This window comes from Abramis brama, assembly GCF_963993115.1.
Source record: "Abramis brama genome assembly, chromosome: 7".
Taxonomy (NCBI): Eukaryota; Metazoa; Chordata; class Actinopteri; order Cypriniformes; family Leuciscidae; genus Abramis; species Abramis brama.
In genome coordinates, this window is record NC_139969.1 from 3,091,659 (window position 1) to 3,109,532 (window position 17,874).

Here is a 17,874-nt window from a genome sequence, read left to right on the forward strand (position 1 = left end):
AAACCTATTATGTTTTAGAAATTTCTTGGGTGGACCTAATTTATCTAAAAAATTTAATATTTTTAAAATGTTTGGGGTTTTTTCACACTGTTTTGAAGTAATTGTTTGGCTTTGTCATTGTAGATACAGCACACGTTTCTGAAGGGCTTAAAACACAATACGCGGTGTATTGTCTTCTACAGTTTCCTCATATCAAAGTCTACAGATAATGCAGAGAAGAGAAGGCTGTATTTAGAGGAAAACATATCGCAGTGTTTGTTTAGGCACCGTTTTCCGCGTACTCGTCTTGGCCGGTTGAGTGAGATTTCCACAGAAGTGTTGTCATAGAAACTGATCCTGAGTCAGTACTGTCCAATCATACGACGAGACCGCACGTCAGTGTGTCACAGTAACAGCTGATCGGAGAACAGCACAAGAGGCGGATTCAATATCCGGTGTGAAGGCGAGACAAGCACTTCGTGGTCTCTTGTGATTGGTCGAGAGCGTCCGCTGTGGACCAATGAGCGACAGACATCTGTGCAGCCACGCGCTTCTCCCGAGACACGGATAAACCCCGAGAGCAGCAGAGCGCGAGCACGAGAGGGAGAGAGGGAGTGTGCGGGCTTAATTCCACAAATTATCAAAAATGCAAATAATTACTTTATTCCAGTTTGTTTCTGCTGCATTATTGGCATTGGCGGCCAATGCAGAGGTGTACTTTAAAGAGCAGTTTCTGGATGGGGGTAAGTGAATCATTAACGTGTCATGGTTGAATTGTAGGTCACAACATTAATGAGTGACACTAAAATGTGTTGTTGAATGAAAAATTAATAGAATGGGATGTTTAATTATACTTTTGTTTTGCTAGAAAAGTGAATCTTATTACTTATTAGCAGTATTGGTTTATGCATAGTTTGTCAGAGCGAAAATGAAACCATTAAAAAGTACTTTCTTTCTTTCTTTCTTTCTTTCTTTCTTTCTTTCTTTCTTTCTTTCTTTCTTTCTTTCTTTCTCACAATGTATGTTATAGTTCTGAAGAAGTGCATTATAGTAGATGGGTTGTTCATTTACTTTTAAGAAAATAAAATAGATTTTTAGGTTAAAATATACAGTTTATATATTAAAATGAAACTGTAGTCATCATATAGGCTACTGTAGGTTGCTTGTATTTCATTTGATTGTACTCCTTAAAGTTGACAATTTACAGTTAGCAGATGTACACATTTTTGCATTTTTGCTGGAAAACGGACCAAAGGTTTTGATGACTCATCGTGCACCCAGGGGCGTGTCCAAATGTTTGTCCAATAAAAAGCTCTCTTGAATGAGAAGGCCACACCCATTCGGCCCATGCAGCTGGCCAGGAATAGAAAATATCAAATGATGTACATTGCATTTACTAGGTTGTCATCATCCAAGGCCTTATCTAATTGTGTTGTTTATTTCACAAGATAACTTTGTATTTAAAAGTTCCTTTTAAACAAATTATGCCAGTATATTAGGCATTGCCATTTGGCAATGCAAAATAAAAGCAAAACTTGCATTTGTACATGCAAACTGTTTGTGTCTATCTAAGGAGTTTGCAAGTTGGCAAAGTTTCTTGCCAACTTTATTATTCCACAAACTTCCTGAAATATTCATCAATGCATGTGGAATGTGCCACCCGCATAAATTACTCTCATTTCCTCTTCAAGTTCATAGATAAAGAGCTAGAAAAAATGCTTTCTTGTACAATTTGGGTTGGTAAGTTAGTTGAGGATGAGATGTAAATGTCTTTTTAGAATGGAAATCAAACTCATTCTTGGTCACAGTTGCGTTCCTTGGTGTGTGTATGTGTGTTTTATTGTGCTTCTAACTTTTATTCTCTGAATTCTCAGATGCCTGGAAGAGTCGATGGGTGAACTCAGAGCACAAGTCTGATTACGGGCAGTTTAAACTGACCGCTGGAAACTTCTACGGAGATGCTGAGAAAGACCAGGGTAAGTGCTTGCATATGATTCGCTCATCCCTAAAAACGACTACTTTGGTTCAGCAAAGAAACGAATGCTGATGATTTGCTTCTCTGCGTCCACCAACAGGGCTGCAGACCAGTCAGGATGCCCGTTTCTACGCCACCTCAGCCCGCTTCGATCCCTTCAGCAATGAGGACAAATCTCTGGTGATCCAGTTTACCGTCAAACACGAGCAGAAGATCGACTGCGGAGGTGGATACGTCAAAGTCTTCCCAGCCGATCTCAACCAGGCTGACATGCACGGAGACTCCCAGTATTACGTCATGTTCGGTACGTCGACCAAGTTAACGCCTATGTAAATGGATTCATCCCAGCAAGCAATTATGCGTTTAAAAGACGTCTAATAGCCGTCCACACACAGCCTAGGCTAAAACAAGGCAAAATTTGGGCTGTCAGTGAAAATGTACTAGATGTGTAAACCATCGCCCAAGAATAGATTAGTCATCAATTAGATAAAGAAATGAAATGAGTGAAGAAATGAAACCAAACACCTTGTAATCATGGTTTCCTTTGCTGACATGATGGGATATCACACATCTCGCAAGTTATTTTGGCAAAAGCGACATGGTTATTTTGGCTTGAAGTGTCACTCATAGCCGTACTATATCGGGTCTAAAGTTAACCTAGACGATGAAATGACGGATATTGCTTACTGGGATGTGTCTGTGGAAATATATAGTCTTTGGTTTGGTAGTTATATTTTCTTGTCAACAGGGCCTGATATCTGCGGCTACAGCACCAAGAAGGTTCACGTCATCTTCAACTACAAAGGCAAGAACCACCTCATCAAGAAAGAGATCAAATGCAAGGTGAGTTAGTGATATTAAACCCAGAATAGTCATGGGTTTGAAAGACAATTACTATTCCGTATCGATATCTGTTTAATGCACTGACACTAGGGGTGGACGATCTGCCGATTTTATGTCATGATCAATCTCGAAGACGTCCACAAGCGAATTGTACTAGAGATCGTGATCTTTTATGTCCTCGTAATAATGTTAAAATACAGCAATGACTGCCTACTGGATAGCATTTGAAAAACAATTTTACAGCAGGAGGGCTGTGCGATTAATCAAATTATAGATTATTAAATTAAATTAATCGATTTTGGCTTCCAATGATTGAAAACGTTTTAATCAAGATAAAAAAAGATAATTTCTATCGTCTAAACGCTCAAATATACACAGAAATATGTCAAAATGTCTGTCCTCGGCGAGTATTTACATAAAGTCAGTCACAGAAGGGTGTGTTAAATGGAAAGAACAGTTGGGAAAGAAATCAGATGCGTGAAATTATATTAGATCCATGCATTCGGTCTTAAAGATGCGGTCTGTCTCAATAATGTTAAACAAAAGACAAAGACAAAATCACTCACTGCTCTTGACTGAATAACTGTAGTAGTTTTAATAAGAAGAATCAATGCATATTTAATTCATAAAGTGAAGACTATGCAGTGTTTTAAAGTTTAACTCGGGGTTTAATGACTATTTTGACAATTTGATTGTTTAATGCAATACTGTGTTTGAAATTGTGCAGATAAAGTCCATAGGCTTGTTCCAGTCTGGATATTCTTATGAGTACATCTCAAAATTGGGAAGATCATGATTCAGGTCGTGGATCGTGATTGTTTGTTATAAGATCGTGATATGAAATTTTGACAAGATCGCCCACGCTTGACTATCAGATGAGAACTAAATTTGAACTAAATTGAGCTGAATAATGACACTATTATCTTCTGTAGAGCTACTTGTATTTGACTTTGAGCTTGTTTCACATTTGATGAATTTTATAACATTAACACTGTTGTTTCCTGTGTATTAATGTGAAGAACAAAAAAAAAACGGAAATTCACACTATCTGTGAGAATATTTACAGAATAGTGATAAATGCATGCTGGGATGATTGAGAGTATCTGTAAAGTCTGACTAAATGAACTCTATCTTTCTCTCCAGGATGATGAATTGACTCACCTGTACACACTGATCCTGAATTCGGATCAGACGTACGTGGTGAAGATCGACAATGAGAAGGTGGAGTCCGGCTCTCTGGAGGAGGACTGGGACTTTCTACCCCCGAAGACGATCAAGGACCCTGAAGCCAAGAAACCCGAGGACTGGGACGACCGTGCCAAGATCGACGACGAGACCGACACCAAACCTGAGGTTTGAATCCTGACTCACATCACCAATGAAACACATAGCCTGGTCAGTTTCATGAACTCTGCTGTCTGATGTTGTCAGGACTGGGATAAGCCTGAGAATATTCCTGATCCTGATGCCAAGAAGCCAGAGGACTGGGATGAGGACATGGATGGAGAGTGGGAACCTGCCGTAATCCCAAACCCAGAGTACAAGGTTCTTCAGATTTTCCTTCTAGACATTTCTGCTCTGTAAACTGTTGCTACTTCCTCAGTGTTTTAGGCCTCTGGTCTTACTTTATCATTTTGATACGGTGCAGGGTGAGTGGAAACCCAAACAGATCGACAACCCGAACTACAAGGGCGTCTGGGTGCATCCTGAAATCGACAACCCTGAATACACTCCTGATTCCCAGATCTACAAGTTCGACAAGGTTGGAGTCCTCGGGCTGGATCTCTGGCAGGTTAGAGAGTGCATTGGTGTTTCCATAAAATGGCCATTATTTTCTTAATTATGAAAGCTTTTGCTGCATCCCATTAACATTACAAGTGCACCTCATTATAACATTTTTGAAAAATGCAATTCATGACCCTTTAAAAATTTAAGTTTAAGGAATACATGCATTCACTTCATACGTGATTTACTGAATATTCACTATATATTCACAGTGAATTTTGTGAATATTGCTATATATTTACTATAATATAAATTGTGAATATATTTACTGCTTTTTAACTAGAAAAGCTAGTATTTAACTAGATTATCACTGAATTTTAAATCTTGAATTCAACATTTTATAGTGTGTTTTACTTCTATCACTAAATTATGGTTCCTCTCACACATTTAAGCCATTTCAGAGGAATTACTAAATAGTAGGGTTAAAATAGTTAACAAAAACTAAAACCATAAACATTTTTGTTACTTGAAGTAAAATAATTAACTGATTAACAAAATACTAGGGAAACATTTCTTATTTCTATTTAAAAGAATAAAAGAAATGACTAAAACTAAATTTGAAATATAAATAAAAACTATTAGACGTGTAAAAAATTATAATAAAATGAAAAACACAACAAAATTTACAAAAACTTTAAAAAACGAAAGACAATATCAAGTGTGTCAGTGTGCTTGTGTAGTTCTTCATCACACTTAAAGGAATAGTTCACCCAAAAATGTAAATTATCCCATAATTTACTCGCCATCCTATATGCACATACCTTTCTTCTTTCAGCCAAACACAATCTGGGTTATATTTAAAAAAAAAAAAATATCCTGGATCTTCCCAGCTTTGTAATGGCATTGAATAGTGCCTGAACTCCAAGAAAGCGCATCCATCCATCATAAAAGTAATCCATACGGCTCCACTGGGTTTATAAAGGCCTTCTGAAGCGAAGCCATGCGTATTTGTAAGAAAAATATCCATATTTATAACTTCACTGACATCACTGGCTTCCGGCACAGCCATACACACATACACGGTTATTTTTTAATATAACTCTGATTGTGTTTGGCTGAAAGAAGGAAGTCATATACACCTAGGATGGCTTGAGGATGAGTAAAATATTCATTGTTGGTTGAAGTATTGCTTTAATGCAGTGTTTCGCATTGAACCACTAAGAGGCGCTGTTCACCCTCCCTCAAATTCAATTCAATTCAAGTTTATTTGTATAGCACTTTTCACAAAACACGCACACACATGTAATCAGTGAAACGGACACAATGAGTGTGTTAGGCAGCAATTACAACTGATTTAAAAGATATTACAATATTATTACTGTTGGTTCATTGAGGAATAAGAACTGTATGTGTCCAGTGCACTTGTTAATCATGTTTTGTTTCTGTTTTGTCACTCCAGGTGAAGTCTGGCACTATTTTTGACAACTTCTTCATCGGCGATGATGTGAAGGAAGCGGAGGATTTCGGAACTGAAACATGGGGTGCTACAAAGGTACAAGATGCGTATACACAACCACTCTATAAAGGCCCAGGATTGTCATACAGCACACAAGGCTATCAGTGAAGGCATGAAGATTTAGAAAAACTAATTCTCTCTTCCAAACCTGTTGAGCTGCAGCACTGTCTAAATAGGCGGCTACCTTTATCCTCATCGGTGTTTGATTTGAAATGCAAACAGATTGAGTGTATCGCAATTTTAGCATGTTGCTAAACTAGTGAATATCTTAAAGGAACACGCCGACTGTTTGGGACTTTATCTTATTCACTGTATCCCCCAGAGTTAGATAAGTCCATACACACCCTTCTCATCTCTGTGCGTGCCATAACTCTGTCTGACACACCCACCGCTAGCCTAGCTTAGCACAAAGACTGGAGGTAAACGGCTCCAGCTAGCATACTGCCATAGATGGCTGTGTCTCATGTGACCTTGTTATTTGTACACACTGTGACTATATAAATCACAACATGTAAATAGGAAAATGTTGGCGTTATTTTGTCACTTATTGGGAGAAGTATGCTAGCTGGAGCCATTTACCTCCAGTCTTTGTGCTAAGCTAGGCTAGCGGTGGGTGTGTCAGACAGAGTCCCAAAAAGTCGGCGTGTTCCTTTAATAAGCAATAAAAATACATTTTGACAAATATTGTCTGTTGTGCCACAGGGTCCCGAGAAGAAAATGAAGGAGGAACAGGATGAGAAGAAACGCAAAGAGGAGGAGGAGAAGAACAAGGAGCAGAGCACAGAAGCGGATGAGGGCGAGGATGATGAAGGAGAGGAGGAGGAAGAGGAGGACGACGAGACGGACGAGTCTCCGGAGGAGGAGGGAGACGAGGATGCGCTTCCCAAAGATGAACTGTAAAGCAGGAAGCGTTTACCGTCCACATTCCGCAGTTTCCAGGGAAACGACTGCAGTGCATTCATTCTAAACATGACACTCTTAGAGACGGAACTGATGATGTCATACAGGGTCAAAAGGGCGTCTGGAAGTTCTCAGCCCATACATTTAATTTGCAACCATTGACCATTAATGAGCCAATTAAACCTTTTTTTTTTTTTTTAACGAATTGTCTTTTCTTCTATGGTACCAGGAGTCTGATATGTGTAACATCTTCAAGTACTGATCTATGATCAGTTTATTGTGCCTTTCATGTTTGCAAAATCGATGCCCAATAATATTAGTTAACGAGACTGTGTTGGTGGCGGTTCAATTCGGTTGGTTTGAAGGAAATTGGACTGAATTCATGACATTTACATGAATAATTACATGTTACACAGTTGTTTCTCCACATTGCAAAAATGTGATAAGTGCAATGAAACGGAGTAGAAGAGGATGTTGATTTATTTTTGCCCTATTGTTATCAATAAGAGATGAATCAGATCACAGGCTGAGTTACAAAAAAATGGACTTAGTTTCTGAAACATGAGCAGAACAAAATCATTTTTGTGTAAATTGTTTCTAAACAATGCAAACGATTTACACAGAAAGTTTCTTTTGCTTGTATTTCATGAATAAGGACCAATGAATGTTTGTACTGTAGTGCAAAAGAAATTCACAATGGCATAATGTTCCTTTGGCACTGATGATTTTTGTTTTTCTGTTATGATGTGCTGTGGTTGTTGTTAATCTCCTAAACAAGATATTCAGTTAAATTCCTTTTATTTTCCAGCTCTATTTATTACAACAGAAATGTCTTGCAGTTTGAGCTCGTTTTACCTTCCAGATTTTCAGCGGCAGTAAGATTTGTGATGTCCAGTTTGTAGCTGATGTAAATCTCTCTTTCTCTCTCTTTTTTTTTTTTTTTAATAAAATCTTTTGTTACTTGAAAATAAATGAGCTTCAATAAGGGATGTGGTAATGTTTGCAGCGATTTTCAAGACCACGTTAAAGTAAACTAGTTGTCTACACACTGTGATGTTCAGATTGGATTAGTACTGAAAATCCTGTTTAGTGACATTAAACCACCTTTTTACATGTTGAGAATTGTAATTAATGCCAAAGTTTTAATAAATAACTTTATTGTAAATGCAGTTGTAATATTTTGAGAGTTTGAGCACATCATGGTTTCATAGTACAAAACTTTTGATATAGTCCATGAATGGTTATTCACACCGAAAGAAGAGGAGTCCATGCTTACACTAACACACATTTGCCTTTTTGTGAATTCTTCAGTTCTAGAATGTTGATTATCTGAGGCTTTACTCTAAATTTTTATGGTTCATGATATGAATTGCACTTAAAAATCTCAAACTACATCCCTGTTTAGCTTTACGAGATAGTTTTCCTGTTTCAAGCCAACTAAAAAGATTTGAAGCAGCGCATGTGGTTGATATCTATTTCACAGATGTCTCGAAACATTATTCAGATCCCTTTTTATCATTTGAACTGCACACAATCTGGTAAAATAAGCAGTAATAGACTAATACATGAACATGGTAGTTGCTTGCATTATTTTCGCCACATATATCCATAATGGCAAAATGGGTAGACTTATTACATAATTTTTTCCCCAAATGTCTTGCATTTCCATAACTGATTCACAAGATGGAGACATTTTACAGCAGAATACTGTCAAGTGAACTGGTTGGATGTAAGTATTTATTTTTCACTCGCATTGTAACTTGCAGTTACTATAGTAATAACTATAAATGATGCATAATTGCATGCAAATAACCCAACCAAACGCTAATCCTAACCCTATAGTAAGTATATAGTCATTTAATAACTCAGTACTTAAATGTATAATTACAGTGTAACAAAGACACCTTAAAATAAATAACAGTATTTTTTTAAGTAAAGCACTTCTGATACATGTACTAAATTGTACTTTTTTCCAAATAAACTAAACTTTAGCTGTGAACTATGGTAAACTTAACACATTCCATAACATAGTTTTACATATAGTTTACATTCTGAGATGTGACATACACGTTTTTTTTTTTTTTTTTTTTTTATAATATAATTTATTTAAAGTTAATATAATTTAGTGAAATTAACCACCACTGTCATATCAATTATATGATCTTTAATCAATTAGTAACTTTTTTTCCACGATTTGACATTGTCTGTACGCGCTCACGAGAGACTCCTCCTGTGCGCGTTCTCGTGAATCAGGAAATATGGCGGCGCTCACTCCACTCAGTCAGGTAATGACTTTAAAAGTTGATTAGAATCAAAATTTAAAATGCCTTTTCAGAGAATTTTTCAAACTGATGTTCTCTGGTTGTATAAAAGGCTGTTAATACGTCTAGTTTAAGTATAAACACATGAACGCTGGGTTTCTCATGCGAAACGCGCGCGGTAATCGATTGTTGTTAGCAAATATTTCTAACAGTTAATTTATTCTTTTCAATTTTGTCTATTAATATATTTTATCGACGTCCAGGAATTGATTATTGGCCAATTTGCGCTTTCAAGGACAATGTTTTGCAACTTTTTGACTAGCTTTATGTCTTGACAGCTGTAACACCCACGAAACTGATACGAAACTGCTCAGTTTATATGATTACTGTCAGTGACAGCAGTGAATTGTTCAGAATTTTGTTCAGAAACACAAGTCTTATGTGTTATGTAAGTTAGCAGTCCGGTTGTTTACAGTTTCTTTAAAGAGAGAAACCGGTTTTCATTATGTGACGTCATCAATGCCCCTTCCATTAATCATATATAATTTATACATCCAGATATTTACTGGAAAAATCATATGACTGTAATCTATTGATAAATATCAACATGAATAATAACAATTGCAAACAAAAGCGATTGGATGAGGGGAAATGTGCTGTTTTTTTTAATGAAAATAATGCCGCAATAAAGATTTATATATTTTGTATATATATATTATATGTTTTTGACAAGCTTTATGCTGTCATCTATTGATAAATATCAACATGAATAATAACAATTGCAAACAAAAGCGATAGTTAAACATTAGGATGAGGGGAAATATGCTGATTTTTTAAAATGAAAATAATGCCGCAATAAAGATTTAATAAATAAAGACTTTTCTCATTATTTAACATTAGTTAATGCATTAACTAATAAGCAAAACATTTATCACATACAGTATTTATTAAGCTGTTCATTGTTAGTTCATGTTAGCTCAGGTCCATTAAATAACATACAACTTTTGATTTTAATTAAACATTGGAAATTAACATTAATAAGAGTAATAACGGCTCTAGAAGTATTTTCATTGTTAGTTAATAATGAAACCTTATTGTAAAGTGTTACCCTTATACTTATAATTTTACTTATTATTAATTTTCCTTCATATTTCTGCAGCTATCAAGTGGAAACCCTACATATGAGAGCTTATACAGACAGGTAAATTCAACTTTTACTTCCTGAAGGGGAGAACCTATGTAGAAGTTTCCGGAAATTACAAATGCTGTTTGAAATGTAATCAATAAAGCCCTGATATTATGTGCTCCCAATGTGGGTAATCCGTATAATGTGAATATATTGGCTGATACTGATGGCCTGTTGTGTTTTAGGTGGATCCAGGGAACACTGGGAAAGTGGGCGCTGCAGATGCCGCTCAGTTCTTGAAGAAATCGGGTCTTTCGGACAGCACACTGGGTCAGGTGAGAGGAAATAATCACATCTCTGAACATCTGAAAGCCTTGAGATGCAGCGCTGGAACTATTGGTAGGAAATGACTGTGTCTTTGCCTTTCTTCACAGATCTGGGATCTGTCAGACCCTGAGAGAAAAGGTTACTTGGATAAAAAGGTAAATACCATTGATTCATAGGCATTTGCAAATTATCTTTGCTGGCATATTGATATAATTTCATATCAGCTCTTCATTCGTTTGTTCACACTTGTAGTTCGGTTTGTTCCGGAACAAATAAACAAACATTTAGTCCTGGTCCGCTTATCGTTCACATTGGCATTTTAACACCGAACCTAAAGATACAGAACCTAAAGGCACAGGGATATGTTCACAACCTGATTGGTCGGTTTTATAATGTATATTTCGCTTAGAAATTGACCGAACATTTAAAACAATGCTGTGTTCTGGGATAAATGCGCTCGTTGTGTGTGTGTGTCGCTACATATGATGGTATTCTGCAAGGGCGTAGGTTTGATTTTGAAATTGGTGGGGACGGGGACATCCCCTGAAGCTGAGCTGCATCTGTCATTAAAGGGATAGTTCACCCAAAAATGAAATTATGTCATCATTTACTCTCCCTCAAGTTGTTTTAAACCTGTATGAATTTCTTTCTTCTTCTGAACATTTCTGAACATATTTTGAAGAATGTCGGTAACCAGACAGTTGATGGACCCCATTGACTAAAAAACCCTCAATACTGGTTACTGACATTCTTCAAAATATCTTCTTTTGTGTTCAGCAGAAGAAAGAAATGCATACAGGTTTGAAACAACTTGAGGGTGAGTGAATGATGACATAATTTTCATTTAAAAAGTGAACTTACAGAAATTAACTGTTGGCATATTTGTTTCATATCAATAATGTCCAGTTTGTCACACAGCAATACTGTTAATTGTCACTTGTGCCATTGTTCTGTGCCGTGTTTTCAGTCGAGCACTGACACTTCTTTCAGCCTCAGTTGATGAGACTGGGATGACACTTCATCAAACATTCCTCTCATTTCAACAAGACCAAGCAATGTTGTGTTTTATGTTTTATGGGGACTTTTTACAGACATAATGATTTTATACTGTACAAACGGTATATTATATCCCCCTACACTAACCCTGCCTATCACAGAAAACTTTCTGCATTTTTACATTTTCAGCTGTTTTCCAAAAATAAATAAATAAATAAATCCCCATAAGGACAAGTATTTCAGATATTGCCATCTTTGTGGTGACATTTTGTCCCTATAATGTAGTGTTACACACACACTTAAGCATACACAATCTCTCTCTCTCTCTCTCTCTCTCTCTCTCTAGCGATTGTCAAAGTAACGATTGTTCGCCACTTATCCCGCGATTGTAGTAAAAACTGATTTGTCCCGCATTTTTGTGCACAGAACTGTTGATTTCTCCCTAGCTTACCGCATCTAGGTTTCCTTCGGAGGAGCATTGCCGCTTCACAACCAGAGCCTCTCAGAAGTTAGAAAAAACAAAGCCAATCAGTTTAGCGATGTGTGTTAAGCAGGCGGGACTCAGATATATAACCGTTTGTGTACCGTGAATTGCGCATTTTTCTCAGAACGCTCTTGTAAGAGATTTTAATCTAAATAAGATGTTTCCTGATTAAATAAAATAAGCCTAATACATTAAAACCACAAGACACAACCGGACAACAGTGGTTATATATAAATATATTTTAGGTTTTGATCGAAATTATTGCTAGGGACATATCAGTGTCACTGGATATTGGTAGGGACACGTCCCTAGCGTCCCTACTAAATTCTACGCCCCTGGTATTCTGACCAGCTGAGAACTCGTGAAGAGCTTATGAATGTGTAAAGGAGTCAAAACAGCGTCAGGAATCCCTCCGTCACACAAACCAAGATCTGCTGTGAGGAGACGCGGTTCTGATGCCTGAACTGAACTGTGATGAGCAACATCTCGACTATGATGAGGAAAACAGGTGTGCTTGAGCATTCTGTCATCTTTAGGGTCTCATCTTCCTGTTTTTGGTTCGTTTACATGTCTTTGGTCTGTGTTGCGTTCATATATCAGTCGAGCCGCACCAGAGTTAGTTAGGAAGCGGATCGAGACTCGTCTCTTCAGCTTGTTTGGTGTCACCAGATGGTGTTCACACTGAAGCGCACTAACAGAGCAATCGCACCAGGGTTCGTTTTAATCCAACCAAACATGCCAAGTGTGAACACAGCCTTAAATCCCGTTGATGCAGTTTAATTGATTGAAAGGTAAATGTGTATGCAAGTAAAATTTCCACATTTATTAGCCTCAGAGAGCCAGATTTCTGGCTATAAAAATACAATGTGTAAGCAGGGCCGAAACACAGAATCCAGTCATGAAAACAGAATTTACTGTTCAACGCGGAATCATGGAATATGGCAAATTTTGGATGAATAAATCACAAGGCTGTACAATTAAAGGGGTGGTTGATTATGATTTCACTTTTCTAACTTTAGTTAGTGTGTAATGTTGCTATTAGTGACATCACAAACCCTAAAATTTACATAAACCCCGCCCCCGGAACACGATTTATAGATTATCAAGACAGAATATGCTAATCGATGACTAGAAGATGACTACACATGACGTCAGAACGTAGGCTCACTAACGTCACACACATGACCAGCGTCGGCCAATAGTGAGCCTACGTACAATAGTGAGTTACACTACGTGAACTCACTCAGAGAAACACAGAAGAAATTCAATAGTTGAATAAAGTCGTTATTTTTGTTTGTTTTTCACACTAAAAGTATTCTCGTCGCTTGATAAACTTAAGGTTGAGCCACTGTAGTCACTTGAACTATTTTAAACATTGTCTTTACTAACTTTCTGGGCCGGCAAGTTTCACTAACAGAGAAGCCTATGGAGGAGTGAGCCAGCTCTCAGATTTAATCAGAAATATCTTAATTAGTGTTCCGAAGATGAACGAAAGTCTTACGGGGTTTGAACAACATGAGGGAGAGTGATTACTGACAGAGTTTTTATTTTTGGGTGAACTAACCCTTTAATGATTAGTTGAAGATAAAGCTATTTGTGTGAATGCAGTGGATTTGTGGTGTTTTGAGTTTAAAACTGCAGTCTCTATTAAGGGTTTCTTTACTGCCCTGAGGCTGGTGGCTTCTGCTCAAGGAGGAAGTGATGTCAGTCTAAACAGTCTAAGCCAGAACACACCCATCCCTAAATTTGTGAGTATTGTCACTTTGGATACCTGTTTATCTGTAGATTTGATCTGAATAGCATGTGTAGTATGAAAGATGTGGTGAACATTTGCTTTATGGATAACATCTGAATGTGTCACATCCTTAAAATATCTCGAATCACCGTCAGCCAGTTGAATATGGTCGTTGATGTTGACCGTTAATCGCAGTTAATGCGTTTGCATGCTGATTTGTAAGTCGTTCTGGATAAAAGCATCTGCTAAATCAATGCATGATGTGTGTAAATGTGTGTTTTGCAGAGAGACACCGGCAGCCCGTCCCTGAACATCACAACCTCTGTTTCTGATTCCAACTGGATAGTGAAGGTACAGAATTACTGGATTAAAATTACATTTGTGATTGAAAACTCATTTATGCGCTCTCAGATTCTCTCACCATACTTCACTGTCTCTTTTCCATTTGTGTTTGGCTTCACCAGCCGGAAGATAAAGCAAAGTATGATGGGATATTTGAGAGTCTGTGTCCAGTTGGTGGGATGCTGTCGGGTGATAAAGTGAAACCGATCCTCATGAACTCAAACCTGCCTCTCGATGTGCTCGGAAAGGTACTTTGTAATAGGCCTGCACTGTTATAGACATTTTAGATCAATAACATATTCATTTTTACTGATATTGTACTGATATTAAGGCCATTGTTTTATCTTTTTTGTTGGTTTAGTTTTATAAACAGCATTTACGGTTTTAATCTAGAATTGGATTCAAGGGAAATCAAGCACATAAAACATCAAAATATCCAGTAGAAATGATAGGTAACTGTTTAGAAACATAATATACTTTTTTACTTATACACTAAAGATAAAAAAGTTTGGGGTCACTGTGATTGATTTTTTTTTTAAGAAACATTATTTTATTCATTAAATTGATCAAAAGTGACAATAAAGATATTTAAAATGTTACAAAAGATTTCAAATAAACTATTTTCTTTTGAACTTCTGAAAAATAATCCTGAAAAAAATATATGAAGCAGCGAAAACTGTTTTCAACATTGATAATAATCAGAAATGTTTCTTGAGCAGCAAATCAGCATATTAGAATGATTTCTGAAGGATCATGTGACTCTGAAGGCTGGAGTAAAACTTTAACTTACTGACGTTTGAACGGTAGTGTGTATACATAAATAAAAAGTATAATAATAAAAGGTCTGATATTGTTTGCTCCAAAAATTAACAATTCAGACTTTTTTAGAATATAAAAATGCTAGTATTTCATGTACTTTTTAATGTTGTCTAGATCTTTAGTATATCAGTGAATGTTTTTTCAACTTTTTATCTCTTTGTTTTGTAGATTTGGGATCTCAGTGACATCGACAAAGATGGGCACTTGGATAAAGATGAGTTTTCAGTGGTGAGTCAAATGATGCATCAAACAAAATACCACCTTATTATTAGTACTTTGGGTTAATGATGTGCTCAAACCTCTAACACTAAATAATACTTCATCGTGCTCATCATCCTGCAGTGTTTGTGAATGATTCCTCAAATCATGTGTCTTGAGTCACTAATGTTTTACATTACTCACACTGCTCAATGTGCAATATATATCTCAAAATAGATTATAGAGTAAGTATTTGTGGATGCTATTGTAACACTCACAAAAGAAAAAGAGAATAGATCCAATAAAATGTTATTAAAAGTAGGATATTTTACTCTATTGAGGAAATGTGATGTGTGAAATTAAGAAACAGGCAGAGACCAAAACTGAATTTGTACTTGCTTTTAGTAAGAAGAATAATTTGATGTAATAATACAATAAACAGTGAACCAAATATACTTCCAAATCAATATTTACAAATTATATACAACATAAAAGACTAATGATTACAAAGTGAGGGACAAGGGCGGTGCTAAAGAAAAGAAATAAATAAAACAAACACATTAACTAAACCCAGGACAAACGCTAAACCTAAGTAAAGAAAACACTAACCTGGTCCCATCACTGTGTATCGGAGAAAGACTTAAATAAGCTCTGGGAAATCAAGAGTCGGATCACAGCATAAACGCGGTAAAACAGCGTTATAAAGAGTAAAGCTCCAATGGAAGAAAACTTTAACACAACATAAAAAAACTAAGCAAAAGCAAGCAAAGATAAACAAGCAAACTTTAGGAGAGCACACAAAGGAGAAACAAAACGTGACGAGGAAACAGGCCACTTATGGAAAAATCAGAAATAGAAATTCCAATGCTCATTGTGTCAACTATAGACCTTATTCAGAGCAGCGCCATGACAGGTATGAAAGTGAGGCTGTGAGGGATAGACTTGCTTTGTTTCCAATGGCATCAGCTGTGTAAAGCTCCTAGATTACTTACAATTTTCCACAGCTTATATTGTCGGGAGTTTTTTGTCAACTGAAATTTCTTGGAAAGATATTTTTTCCAGTGTTTCATGAGCAGAACAATCCAAAAACACATTAAATAACCCATTGAAGAGATGCATGTCTGTCCCTCACAGCCTCGCTTTCATTCCCATTAAAAATAAAATCAAAGATGGCGCTGCTGTGAATAAGGTCTATAGGAAAAGAGCTCACATTATTTGCCTTATAGAGTAAGTATTTGTGGATATTATTGGGAAACTGGACACTTGTTGAAAAAAATCAGAAAGAAAAATCCCAATGCTCATTGTGTCAACCATAGGATAAAAGCTCACATTATTTGCTTTATATATTCACATTATTTGCTCATTGCAGGTGATGCACCTGGTTTATGCAGCCAGAGAGAAGGAGCCTATGCCGTCCACCCTCCCTACATCTCTCATCCCTCCATCCAAACGTAAGAAGATTCCAGGCGCTCTCCCGGGATCTGTTCCTGTTCTTCCCTCCAGTCCGTTCCTCATGATGGAGACCCTGCGGCCCGTGCCGGCGCTCTCCAAGAGCCCTCTGGGCAGCAGCACAAATCTGTCTCCGTCAAACTCGATGAAGCGCTCCACCCCGACACCCCCGCAGCCTCAAACACACACACAGGTGAACACCAATGCCGTCGTGCCGGTGTAACACAAAATACCTGTCCAACCACATTCATATCAGCTCCTGGAGCTGTAGTCTTCATGTCCACAGAGTTTACTACAAAATAATGCACTGTGAAAGTTTGTTTGATTGGGCATGATTTGCTACATTATTAAGAAACCATAAACAACCTACAGTTCTTTCACCAAGTAAGTTAGTTACACAGTGACTAAACCTGTGTACAGAACCCAAAAAATATTCTCTCAAACGTTCTCATTCAAATGACTTTCACTTTAAACTTCATCAGCTGCCAGGCACCATAAAAGATTGAACCATTTGAGATTTACGAACTGTGAAGTTTTTGTCCTCAAGCCATTTGCGCAAGAGTGTGCATGTGTTTTGAAAGGAATATTCGTGTATTGCATTGCATGTACTTTTAAAATAATAGTTTTTGAAGCAGCCTTGATGTCACATGACTCAATATGACAGCAGTATATGCAAAATAATAATAATAATTTAATCATTAATACAGATTGCGCATCCATTGCGTCCGATGTGTGACCCTGGACCACAAAACCAGTCAAATGGGTCATTTTTATTTATTTATTGAGATTTATGCATCATATGAAAGTTGAATAAATAAGCTGTCCAGTGATGTATAGTTTGTTAGGATAGGACAATATTTGGCTGATATACGACTATTTGAAAATCTGGAATCTGAGGATGCAAAAAAATCAAAAAATTGAGAAAATCGCCTTTAAAGTTGTGCATTTATGTTCACGATTGTGCTGCATTCACTCACAAAAATAAATGTTTTATATATTTACGGTAGGAAATTTACAAAATATCTTCATGGAACATGATCTTTACTTAATATCCTAATGATTTTTGGCATAAAAGAAAAATCTATAATTTTGACCCATACAATGTATTGTTGGCTATTGCCACAAATATACCCGTGCGACATGTGACTGGCTTTGTGATCCAGGGTCACATATGTTTTCTCATTGACGCCCTCAACTTG

The 17,874-nt window shown here is 36.9% G+C and overlaps 2 protein-coding genes across 3 annotated transcripts in view; both read left to right on the forward strand.

The window, feature by feature from the left end:
- Positions 1–521: 521 nt before the first annotated feature.
- On the forward strand, positions 522–8,103 carry calr3b (calreticulin 3b). Its single transcript, XM_084119142.1, has 9 exons — positions 522–722; positions 1,854–1,955; positions 2,055–2,258; positions 2,703–2,797; positions 3,941–4,150; positions 4,229–4,342; positions 4,446–4,589; positions 5,982–6,074; positions 6,741–8,103. Exons 1-9 carry the CDS (start codon positions 626–628, stop codon positions 6,936–6,938), a joined length of 1,257 nt encoding a protein of 418 aa, XP_083975268.1. The 5' UTR covers positions 522–625; the 3' UTR covers positions 6,939–8,103.
- A 1,059-nt stretch (positions 8,104–9,162) lies between these two features.
- Positions 9,163–17,874, forward strand: part of eps15l1b (epidermal growth factor receptor pathway substrate 15-like 1b) — a 57,432-nt gene continuing 48,720 nt past the window's right edge. For both annotated transcript variants that reach the window (XM_084120490.1, XM_084120491.1), the window contains exons 1-9: positions 9,163–9,223; positions 10,359–10,400; positions 10,571–10,660; positions 10,760–10,807; positions 13,785–13,880; positions 14,153–14,218; positions 14,332–14,457; positions 15,197–15,256; positions 16,596–16,868. In XM_084120490.1, the coding sequence (XP_083976616.1) occupies positions 9,197–9,223; positions 10,359–10,400; positions 10,571–10,660; positions 10,760–10,807; positions 13,785–13,880; positions 14,153–14,218; positions 14,332–14,457; positions 15,197–15,256; positions 16,596–16,868 (828 nt within the window). In that variant the 5' untranslated portion in view covers positions 9,163–9,196. The remainder of the gene's footprint in view (positions 9,224–10,358; positions 10,401–10,570; positions 10,661–10,759; positions 10,808–13,784; positions 13,881–14,152; positions 14,219–14,331; positions 14,458–15,196; positions 15,257–16,595; positions 16,869–17,874) is intronic.